Source organism: Rhipicephalus sanguineus, chromosome 2 (genome assembly GCF_013339695.2).
Source record: "Rhipicephalus sanguineus isolate Rsan-2018 chromosome 2, BIME_Rsan_1.4, whole genome shotgun sequence".
Taxonomy (NCBI): domain Eukaryota; kingdom Metazoa; phylum Arthropoda; class Arachnida; order Ixodida; family Ixodidae; genus Rhipicephalus; species Rhipicephalus sanguineus.
The window spans coordinates 25619781-25632560 of NC_051177.1; the positions used below are offsets into that span (position 1 = coordinate 25619781).

General features: G+C 42.8%; 1 protein-coding gene across 3 annotated transcripts in view; it reads right to left on the reverse strand.

The window, feature by feature from the left end:
• Positions 1-12780, reverse strand: part of LOC119382569 (adenylate cyclase type 9) — a 106363-nt gene that overhangs the window by 11487 nt on the left and 82096 nt on the right. For 2 of the 3 annotated variants that reach the window (XM_037650325.2, XM_037650324.2), the window contains exon 6: positions 8752-8832. The exons of the other annotated variant lie outside the window; for it this stretch is intronic. In XM_037650325.2, the coding sequence (XP_037506253.1) occupies positions 8752-8832 (81 nt within the window). The remainder of the gene's footprint in view (positions 1-8751; positions 8833-12780) is intronic. 3 annotated transcript variants of the gene reach the window in all.

Sequence of the window (12780 nt, forward strand, 5' to 3'; positions counted from 1 at the left end):
TCTGTATTTTGGTCTGCACAGCTTTAACATCAGAGAAACAAATAGAAAAAAAAGGAGTACAGCCTGTTAGAACATAATTATGCACATACAAAGTTTGGTTGATATGGATCATCATTGTTATTTGTCAATGTAACGTCATAATCATGTGTGCTTACTCAGAGAACACTTGCAAACAGTCGTACGCTCTTACAACCACCAAAATTTTCTTGCAGGCACTTGTGCAAAAACCCATTATGTTCCTCAAAATGCCTGTTCATGAAAAGCACTGGCCTCTTCAGTAGCACTGTTTCATAACAGCACATATACTGGAAAGATTGAGCTGTGCCCTTGACTAGACTTTATGCTAACAAAGCAGTGTATGGTCACTATAGAATTCTGCGGCTGAGCACAAGATTGTAGTGTCTATTCCAAAGCGTGGCAGCCACATTCTGATGAGGGCAAAATGCAAAAACATTTCTATGCATAGATTTAGGTGCGTGTTAAAGAACAGCAGGTGGTAAAAATTAATCTGGAGCCATCCACCACAGTGACCCACCTAGCCCCAGTCTTTCTTAAGGTTGTCAAACAAACGAATGATTTCTCTCTTCATTTCTCATAGTTACGTACATATTCTCTCTATGAGCAGAGAAACCAGCACATTTATGATATCTGCTCCAGCATACTAGAATGTGTCAGAAAAATGGCTTGCAAGAACACATGGTAACAAAGTCCCTACCATACAGTAAGAGGCTGTTACGTATCATTTATAGAGTATGCTGCCTGTCTCTGACAAGGGCATTAGCATCATAATTTCTCACAAACAATCGCTTAGACGGACGTTCTGAGTACAGATCAGAATGAATTTATGAAGGCGTGTACAGTCCAAGTGGGTGGACTCATCAAGTCAGTCACTGGGGCAACCCAATAAGGAACCAGACTGTTACCAATCAACAGGAAATATGCCAAGCAAAATTTCTATTCTTTGCACGAGCTTGCCAGATAAGTTATCCAAAGAGGGGATGAAGTTTACGCAGGAAAAGAGGCACAGGCAAAGATAAGAGTAAAACATTCCAAAGACCTCAGGCTCAATCAGTGTGCAAATGCAGCCAGTTCTTTATTGCACTCCCACTTCAACATATATCAATCATGCTATTTCAGGAATCATGCACTTCCTGCACTCAGTAAGTACTAAGTTTCAGATTCATGCCTATGTCTTTATGACACATGCCAACCAAACACAGTGCACAGTGAATGACACCTGTACAAGCTGCTCTTTTTGCCGAGTTTAGTCCACTCAGAACTCACTTATGCCCGAAGTGCAAAGGGTGCTCGTACAGTTGACTGAGGTAGTACCACGGCTAATCACCGTACATGCACCACTAACCAACAAAATCTGCAAAGTGCACCTGCTTCATGCTTTGTACGTGCAGTGGTGGTGAAATTGGTGAGCGTTATTACAGAGTGACCTGGATCACCTTCTGCGTGCAACAATAGGCTACTAGGCACAATATTAATGAGTAGCCACAGTCAGTATTAGGCACCTTTCCTGCCAGAATAATCTTTATTTCATATGTTTGATGCTGCACAAATGGAGGCACCGACTACACATGACCCCTCCAGCAAAACCGATGGTTCCTTTAGACTCAAATTCAGCACACAAGTAGAATCTTGCAGTGCAGTCAGTTTATTACCGCACTTGGGTGCGTTAGTGTAGAAGAGTAGCTTAGTAAATCTTGTTGTTGGGCTAGTTGTTACATGCTTACTGAAATACAAAAAAAGACGCATACCATCGAGGAAGAATTTAAAATAGAACAGAAAAGGGCGTCCTTTTCTGTTCTGTTTTAATTTCTTCCTCGATGGTACGCGTTTTTCAGTAGTGTAGAAGACATGCTATTAAGCTGACTGCAACAGCAAATGCCGCCGACATGTGACATATCGCACGTGTATTTACAGCCTAACAAATGTGCAAGGGGGAGACGGAAAGTTAGGTGGGCAGATGAGATTATGAAGTTTGCAGGTATAACGTGGCAGCAGCAAGCACAGGACTGGCTTTATTGGCAGAACATGGGAGAGGCCTTTGCCCTGCAGTGGGCGTAGTCAGGCCGATTATGATGATGATGATGATTGAGACGGAAGTTTGGGAAAGGTGGAGCCTCGAAGTGATGAATCGTAGACAAGTGAATATCGCAGGAGCCAGCATTTCAACGTGACTTGTCTTCGTCGGTGACATAGAGAAGTCCTGCTGTAGACAGGTTCTGTTGTCAGAATGTTGGCTCCAGTGACATTCCCTGTTCAACACTTTCTAATGTATTTAAAATCAGTACACTTATAATTGTAGAAAATGCGAGCTTGACTCCCAGCAAGCGGTATTTTTGTCCACTTTCATTTTACTTGTTAGCTACACATACACAAGCATGTGAAGTCAACCTACAACGAATACAACAAAACCTGTGTCATTTTCATCATTATTTGGAAATTTTTTGGAGAGGAAAACCAAAGTAGACAAAAAAAAAGGGCTTGCTGCCAGTGGAAGCTGAGCCAACTACTGCACACTGTGTATACTGCGCTGTACCAATAGAGCTGCGCCACTAATTGTTTTTTCAGCCACTTTCAGTGGCGTATGTTATGTACATGGAATTTAGCTGGAACTGATTTCTGGCCTTGTTGGTATCCAAAGAGTTTAGCTCAGATACTTATGAAGATGGGACAAGACAAAGGGGGACGCACACAGGCACCACATGGACTTTGACCCAAAAAGTGTTGGCCAACCCAACTTATGGCCATGGTGGCAGATGTAGAACATCCTTATAAGCACGGGTGTCATATACTGCAGATCTTAGCTAAGCTCTCATTGGTGGCAAGTTGCTTTTTTCATCCGCTTATATTTCCCACTTTTGCATATCAATTACCGCAAGCAATTTCTTCTATGCCTTCATTGGCTTCCCTAACACTTCACTTTGTGCACTTGCCTCTAGAAAAACACCGCGACCATCGCCTTCTGCTAGGCAATTTTGCCAACACGTCCTGACAGCTTAGCAGGTCACAAGATTGGACTACTAAGCATGAGATTTCAGGATTAAACCTGGCCATGGAAGCTGCATTCTGATGGAAGCCAAGAGTGAAAATGCCCGTGTAATGTGCATTAAGTCCACATTAAAGAACTCTATTGGTTGAAGTTATTCTGAAGTCCCCCACTAGGCCCTCACCTTTATTCATATCGTTGTTTTGGCACATAAAACCCCGAAATTAATTTTTTATTGTGACAGCAATTGTATGGACACTCTCGGCCGATTTTTGCCATTGCCATTGCCGTCACGTCCCGGATATGTATATGTATGTATATATAAATAAAAGCCACAAATAAAAATAATTCAGAAGAAAAAAATTCCAAAGCGCTCGACCGGGATTTTGAACCTGCGACCCCTTGCTCCGCAGCTTGCTGCCTCAGACAATTACGCTATGCCTCATTTGTTCTCCAGTATACTAATAGCAAAATACAAACACACGTGGCGAAATTAACATTACGCGAGACGCAGGCCATGCTGCATCGTTGCCTGCGCTGCGTTTTTGTCGTATCGCTGGCGACCCACGCTAGTTTTCCATTTTGAGGTTGTAGCGCCATGCCACTTGTGGCCAGCGTCCCATGGCTCGTGGTGACGCGACCTAGTGGGAACGCTTTGGCTCTTGTATACTTACAACACAGGAGGGAAGAAACGAGACGGCTGAACCAGAATCACATAATATATGTTACAACACGACCAGAATCCTGAGGCTAAAATAATAGCGCTAATGCAGAAGACACCCACGAAGAAAAGAAACGTACATAGCTCTAAACCAAAACGTGTAGCAAGGATGACAGTGTATTAGATATGCGAAGACATGAAATCATATTTGGATGAGTGCAGGTACAAAGAAGTAAAGAAGAAGTAAGAAGGACAAAGAAGTGCATTTGCACTGTAATTTTAGCCTGAGGAATATGTAACAACTAGGCCCAAATGAAGTTTTATTTTACTGATGAGAATTGATGCTCGCAGGCAACGCAAGCCGTGGCTTCACGTGCCACTGCCAAGCACCGTCTTTATTTTCTTCTCTTGCAGTCGCGCGCTCTCCTGTTTTGTTCGCCGCCTAAAGAAAGGCACTGCAGGGTCATGGGACAACACGAAGGCAAGAGTCTGAGAGTGGCTTGCATTTTGCGCATGCGTCCTGGCCGGTGGCTGAGAAATTTCTTAGATCCCGAATTCTAAAACTTTCTAGCGTTTCACCGTAGTTGGGATGTGCGCCTCAGACTTGTACTTTGACATACAGGGCGCGGTCGACCGTGCTCGCGCGATTACCTCTTGAGGTGGAGTTTTGTACGTCTTGTGCTTTCAGCGCAAAGTTTGCGTTGAAGCTATAGACCGCACGAAGCTCACTTTACTCGCTGCAGCAGCCACATTTGCGAAAGGAGTGAACTGCTAGCTAGAAGAGCCAAAATAGGAGCTAGTCCAAGTAACAACTGTGACAGTTCGCGCTCGTCCTATGTATACCTGTGCGTTCTTTTCGTGCATCCTTCTTTGTGTTTCAGCAGCACGCTGCAAGTGTCGAGCTGTGACAGTTGTTAGTTCGCACTCGCCTTGTGCGTTTTCTTTTCCTGTCTCCTTTGCGCTTGAGCAGCACGCAGAAAGCTTCTAGCTGCTTGCCGTTCTTCCTGTGACATTCCAATTTTTTGCTATCACATTCATTGCTTCGCCAGTGAGGCGAAACGGTGACTTTTTTTTACCTATATGCCCTTCATGTTCAGTGCATCATCAAAAGTTTATGTGAATGTGTTGCATGCGTAAGAGCATTACAACACTTCACTTTCTGAATCAGCTTGTATAGATTTCTGCTATCTTTGTATTGACCTATTGTTTTGGTGTGTAATAAAGCTAATTCCTTCATTTAATTTTAATGGCTCCCAACTACTGTCACGTTTGGGGTTCAGGTGTGTTAATATTACGTGTATATCTAATCTGAGCATGAACAAGCCAACAGTTTAGGTAGAAAAGCCACATATATCCAGAGCACCCATATATGCAAAGTAAGACAGCTGCAAAATCAGTAAGACACAGTGGGTAGCATAGGTTGTGTGACGTCAAGCAACCCTATTTATCACACCAGATGTGTGAACACCAAAACATAAAAGTGCCAGAGAAAGTGATCATGTCACAACACAGCTCCAGCGTTGCACCACCCCTGCAGTGTAGTGTACGTTCAATGCCCAAGTGAAACTTGCAGAAAAGACATGCAGCCTTATTTTCAGTTACAGGTACATTAACAGGTGTGTGCAAAGCTTTAGCATACAATGACGCCCACGTGCTTGCGTGAGCATGTTTCATTCATCACCAAGAGTGTGAACAAATGTGAGGTAAGAAGTAGTGCAATCGTGGAAAGGTCACATATCCCAGACAAACGGAAAGATTTCAGACCTAGCCTCACCAGTGAGCTCGAAATTCAGTGCAACGAAATTATCTAAGCTAAAAATTTACACTTCCAATAACATTTTCTTTCGTGTTATCACTGCAGCTTGATAGATCCATCCCCAGGTTGTGGTTATGTGCCCCATGTAAGAGCAGTGGATTAGTACACAAGCAACAGTGCGACACAAAATGCAACAACATAGTTTGAAGCTGCCTCGTTACCTGTACTTGTTCAAACATAATGTGCGCAAAAAAAGCAGGCGACTCTTTCAGGAAAGATAGATGTAAAGAATAAAAGTAGGCATGATTACAATAATTTCACTTGACCCTGAATAGCCATTACAACCACATGATTAATAAGAAAATGACACAGGTAGCACATTTAGAAATTGGGGGTTGTAAATCATCCCAACTACGTTTACGATTGCCTATGCTTATCCTTCGATCACTGCCTATGAGAAGTGTAACTTAAAGTTTAACATAACAGCCAGGCCCGTCCCAAAACTTGCCCAGCTATTGTTACTATTTTGCATCAGTTATCACTCTAGCTAATCTGAACACTTTACATGAAGAAAACTACGCGAGGTCAATAGATCTGGCTTTTTCCCATAAATATGGTGATTAGTGATGGAGCCTTATATAAGGTAAAATAATCAGTCAGTATTGTATTTAGCAGATTTTAAGACTTACTCTAGAGGGAAATCTGGCCACAATGTCTATCTGGGTTTCTTCAGTGGCCTATCAATCAGCATTGGAATGATGAGAATTCAAAGAATGATTTTGGCCCAGCATGCAATACAGTGAAACTGGAATATATTGAACGTGAAAGAGATCACGAAGAAGTTCAATAGACTGATAAGGAATATATTGAACGTGAAAGAGATCACAAAGAAGTTCGATAGACTGATAATTAGGAATATGATATATACTTATTGGAAGCTTATATGAACACTCCACACATGTTAGACATTCTCTCGAGATCATGAGAAGCATGAATTTACTAATCTGTCACTTCAAGGCTGATACAAGTTTACTTACTGATTTTTTTGGCCACACCTTCGTGCAGAAAATGTGCATAAAGGACTGGGCCTTTCGTAGTCTTGAAGTAGCGTGGGAGTCCTCTTTTTAATAATTACCAATCGCAGGTGGTATGCTCCACTGCAGATCGGTCGGTTCTTTCCGTTATTAGCATTGCTGACAGCATTTCAAGGCTATGTTACATTGAAGCTCGTTAAAGCAAATCCATCATTATGGAGTGAAAATAAATTTCCTGCTGCACAAGCGATGCATATTGCGAGATGCATTCTGTGCTTAGTTTTCCTCCATGGCTTGCGCTGCCCTTCATATTTAGTGCATGCTTTCACAGAATTTGCCAAAACAGTGGTATTTCATCAGAACGAATGCTTCTTTCACCAGAATGAATGCTTCTGATATCAAACTGAAGTAACCTTGAGCCACTTAGAAGCACACATGAAAGAGTGCATGCAGCAAGACACAGGATTTGATATATTGAACGTGGAGAGGAATTGGAGTTCGGTGTATGTGTAGGGATGAAAATAATATAATTCGAGAACAGAACTCGTACGACAGCACGCAAGTCAACAGCTCATAATCTGAAGCTTGTGCTTCCCATTATTCCTCTGAACTGCAGTGCTAGTTTTCTCTCAGATATGTTTGTTTAAAACTACGACATCATAAAATGACTGGCTGGTGCAAGGAAGGCCTCATGAAAAAAGTAAGTGTGGGGAGGATTGTTCAAATGTCGGTTAAGTTTGTTATAAACATAACTTGTATTCTGATTGTTAAGATACAATAAATTACATTAAGAAATTGGCATACGAATGCCACAGCACAATGAGTTGCCAGCATCCAAGTTTGTTTGTTTGTTTTTCTGAATGAGATAATTGCTGCATGCAATGAGAGAGGCAAAACCATAACTTCTATACATAACATGCAGATTGAATATGCCCACGCAGTTGGCATATGCAATTTTTAGATCCATGCAAAATGCAGAGTAAGAAGTGTAAAGGGTGGAATGGAATGGCAAAACCAAATATGCAAAGTTGCTATAACAATACTGACATCTGTAAATGCACTCAACTCTGATAGAAATAAAAGATTCGTGCAAGAGCTTTGCAAGAATTGTCAGCACTTTTGAACATGAAATTCAATGGAGCTGTGCAGATGTATATCCACTTTTATGTGAAAAAATTGTGCGAAAAGGGGGGCATGCGATATCTTGACAAAAAGCAACTGTATTGTGTTACCTCACAAGGTGTAAAAACTGCATACAGTATCAATATCAGCGATGCTAACTCTGTGTACTTAGAAATAAGTGATCTGAATGCTGAAGACTAGTGCCGTTTAAGGAGAGGCTATTTCATTACTTTTGTTCTGAACTGCACCATGTTATGTACACGTTTATTTACTTTCACTTGTTCTATAATTACCCAACTGCTTTAGATGGACACATCTACTATAAAAACCTATGCCAAACTGTATAGGAGGCAGGGATGTGTGCTGAGTTGCTTGTGCCTTTCAGTTGTGCATGATATTAATACACAGCTGTTTACAAAAACTTGTCATTATAGGCAGTTGCTGCACATTAACTATTGCTTGCTCAAATGCTGCGGCATAGTGAACCACCTATAACTCTTCCCTCTATGATATCTCTTACATAAAGTTGCCTTATAATTTGAAGCAGGGTTTGTCTTTTTCTGCTTGGTTTCACTTTTAAAATAAAATGTGATAATTTATTGTAACATGCATTATCTTCAGGAATGTGTTTTTTTAAGTATTATTCATTTGATTTATACATCACAAGTAACGTTGATCTATTGTAAGACCTACTATAATGACCATGTGGATCTTTAAGGTTTTGGTTTTTTTGTGCATGTTGTTTTATCCCAGCACGCATTTTTTTGTTTGAATGCATGGATTGTGCTTATTACTGAATGAATGTGAAACCCTCATGTATCGCCCATGTGGGCCTTCAGGGTATTTGAATAAAAAGAAAATGGTTGTCTGCTTGTCTATGCAGGTGCTCTAATGATATTTGCAAGCACACATATATACTTTCCTGCAATTGCTTCGACTTTTTAAATGATATTTCTTGCAGGCATGTACATACGCACAGCACTTAGCATGTACATATGCCAAAGGCACCACAAATTCCAACTTCATTTTATGTCGACAAGTTCTTTTCATTCACCGCCTTTTGAGCCACACCAGTTCCCCTTTTCGCAAGACTATCGCATGCCCTTGTGTGTTGTGCCTTGTGCAAACAATGAAGAAAAAATGTACAAAAGAATGTCGACATGACACGAGGATATACCTTTACGATGTTCACCTGCCACATGCTGACAAACACAGGAACATTGTTATTAAAGCGTAGCGCCTTAGCTTGCCGTGGCATCTGTACGAGCAAAAACAGCAGAAGGTTAAGCAGTCAAAGACATGCTGCACACCAGTAAAACAGCACGAGTGATGAGCTTCCATTACAGGCACAACAATGCACATGCCCACCAAATTGCATCCATCAAGGCACTTTCCCATTTCAAACATGCACTGCAGAACACAGGTAGTCAGTAGCATCAGAAATGACATGCAATCAGACATGACTTTTTTTACCTAAATACCATATAGTAGAACCATGTAAAAGCCACAGTTTGTTTTTTTCTCCAGATCTTGCATAGACAAAGGTGTGGCCAACTTATGACAAAAACAGCCTCATATTTCTTCCCGGTGTAACTCTGAAGTTAATAACATCAACAAGGCACAAAGCTGTACCAATGCATGAATATGGCTATGGCTCGTCACAGCTTACTTTTTTTTACTGACATTATGGTGGTTCTTTTCCACTGGCAAAAATTAGGCATGCAGTTTACACTGCAGTAAAATTTCAATGTCCCTTACCGGAGTAGTGTGGGGTTGCAAGGATGGTTAAGTTTTTGATAACTTACAAAAGCTGCTTGTCATCCAGCAGTCCTAAGATGTTTCAGTATAACAGAATATATGTCTAATATATAATTTCTGAATACAAGAAACTTCAAGAAAGAAAATTTAGCAAGTGGAGTATGTTTGTTGTGCAGCACCCAACCTCAATGACGTCTCTATGACTTACTTTGTGTAGTACATAAGCTTTAACTAGTAAAAGCTGTATTAAAGCTGATTAGCCCACAAATACATTAAAAACGCAACCAACAATAGCTTAGTGCTTCTTTGAATTGCATCAAATTATAAATGATCCAAGTATATGTTATGTCAAGTTTTCAGTATACAAATATTTGAATTCTACATAAAGAAAACGTGCGTCAGTAAAACGGTCAGTATGATTTTAACATTACTTACATGTGTACAGTAAAACCTCGGTGATACGAATCTCGTGGGGTTACGAAAAATATTCGTACCATCCGAAATTCGTATCACCAGAAAACATGGAAAATTGGTATGCGACAAAAGAAAGTCGGCATACGTTCCGATTCACTGTTTCCCAGGGCCGCGGCGACGTCATGAACAGCTCAGAATGATTGCCAGTAAAGTTTTTAGATGTCGACAATCATACCTGTACTTGTAAATATTGTTACCAACAAATACAGCGCCTGTTAGTAAAAAGACCTATTTATTCAAGGCGAACTTGTGCCGTGAACTTAAGGACAACACTCAAGCCAAAATGTTCCACGCTCGCTAGCCCGACTTCGTCGACCTCTTCTTTTCGCCTCTGGTCGCGAGCCGCTCATACCATGAGCCGCCAGTCTTCTTTTTCCCACGTGGTGCGTTGACACGCGCAGTCCGCCGTTGCACTGGGTGCTTTGCTTGACATTTGTTTGGCGGCATTTACAAACGCAGGAAGCGGCGTGCCTCTTCGGAAGATGTTGAACAGCTTGTGGCATTAATCCCCCTCCTAAAACGCATCGTCCCGATGCGTCCAGAAGGGTAACAGTTTGGAATGGTAGGGCCTGTCTTGATGTTTGAGCACGTGTGTCGATGATGTTGTTCAGTGCCTTTCGTAGTAGGGTTTCATTCGTACTACATGTACAACTTCGGGGTGATTTCTTCGTCGTGTCGAGCACACTTGGCCTTCAGGGATGACCTCGTAGTTTAAGGTACTTATCCGGCGAAGTACCTTGTAAGGGCCGAAATAGCGCCGCATCAGCTTTTCAGAAAGGCCACGTGCACGTACAGGCGTCCACACCCACACTTTGTCTCCGGGATTGTACAGGACATCCCTTCGCCTTAGATTATACCGATTTGCGTCGACGCCCTGCTGTTGAATTATGCGGTGCCTTGCCAACTGTCGGGCCTCTTCTGCCCTTTCTATGTATTCGCTGATGTCAGCGTCATCCTCGTTCGTATTGCTTACAGGTAACATCGCGTCTAGGGTCGTTGTCACTGTCCTACCGTAAACAAGTTGGAATGGTGTGAAGTGCGTCGTCTCTTGTACTGCGGTATTGTACGCAAATGTAGCATACGGTAAAATGCTGTCCCACGTTCGATGTTCGACGTCCACATACATGGCGATCATGTCAGCGAGCGTTCTATTGAGCCTTTCAGTTAAGCCGTTTGTTTGCGGATGGTAAGCTGTAGTTCTTCTGTGGTCGGTATGCGTGAGTTTCATTATAGACTGCATCAAACGGGCAGTAAACGCCGTTCCTTTGTCGGTTATGACAGCCTTAGGTGCGCCATGTCGTAATACTATCTGGCTGACGAAAAACTGAGCCACTTCATTCGCGGTTCCTTTTGCGAGAGACGACGTCTCAGCATATCGGGTCATGTAGTCTGTCGCTACAATGATCCACCGCTTTCCCGACGATGAGACAGGAAAGGGTCCAAGTAAATCCATTCCCACCTGCTCAAATGGTACTTTCGGGGGCTCTATCGGTTTCAACAGGCCTGCTGGCTTTAATGGCGGTATTTTGCGCCTTTGGCATTCTCGACATGACTTCACATAGTGCTGTACAGAATCCATTAACTTTGGCCAATAATATCTCTGGCGGATTCTTGCTAAAGTCCGAGTAATACCCAAATGTCCAGCCGACGGGTCATCATGACACGCTTCTAATATTTCCGCTCGCAGTGATGAAGGTACAAGAAGCAGAAACGTCTCACCACTGTGTTCGAAGTTTCTCTTGTAGAGGACGTCATTCTGGAGTACATAGGAACACAATCCGCGGACGAAAACTCGCGGTACCTTTACTTGCTGACCCTCCAAGTACTGAATAAGCAGGAGCAGGTCCGGGTCCATTCGCTGATGACGGGCCATCTCGGACACGTTGAGAGCTCCGAGAAATGGAAAATCTTCTCCATGATCAGAAGATGAAGACTCGACTGGTCCACGTGACAGGCAATCCGCGTCATTGTGCTTGTGGCCGGACTTGTAGACGACGGTGATGTCATATTCCTGCAGACGCAGGCTCCATCTAGCAAGTCTTCCTGAAGGGTCCTTGAGATTTGCCAGCCAACACAATGAATGATGGTCGCTGATCGCTCGGAATGGCCTGCCGTATAGATATGGACGGAACTTGCTGATGGCCCATATAACTGCGAGGCACTCTTTCTCTGTAGCGGAGTAATTGGACTCAGCATTCGATAGAGTGCGGCTTGCGTATGCAATAACCTTTTCTTCTCCATTCTGCCACTGAATAAGGATGGCGCCGAGACCCACGTTACTGGCGTCGGTATGGATGTCCGTTTCCGCGTCTTCATCAAAGTGAGCCAAAATAGGAGGAGACTGCAAACGGCGTCGCAGCTCAGAAAAAGCGTCTTCTTGTTCTGCGTGCCAGATGAATGGTACACCTTCTTTTGTAAGCCGTGTCAATGGTTCAGCGATCTTGGAAAAGTTTTCAACGAAGCGTCTATAGTAGGCACAGAGGCCCAAGAATCGTCTCATGGCCTTTTTGTCTCGTGGCTTCGGAAAGTTTTCTACTGCTGTGATCTTTTCAGGATCTGGGCGGACACCTTCAGCACTAACAATGTGCCCGAGGAAGCGAAGTTCGCGAAATCCGAAGTGACATTTTTCCGGTTTTATAGTCAGAGCTGCCGCGCGAATAGCACCCAGTACTGTTCTCAATCGCTGCACGTGCTGCTCGAAGGTAGAGGAAAAAACCACTACATCATCAAGATAGACGAGGCACGATTGCCATTTAAGTCCGGAGAGGACAGTGTCCATCATCCTCTGGAAGGTAGCGGGAGCAGAGCATAAACCAAAAGGGAGCACTTTGAACTCATATAGTCCGTCGGGTGTCACAAATGCCGTCTTCTCGCGATCTCGTTCGTCCACTTCAATTTGCCAGTATCCGCTCTTTAAATCCAATGACGAAAAGAATTGAGCGTTGCGTAACTTATCCAAAGTATCGTCAATTCG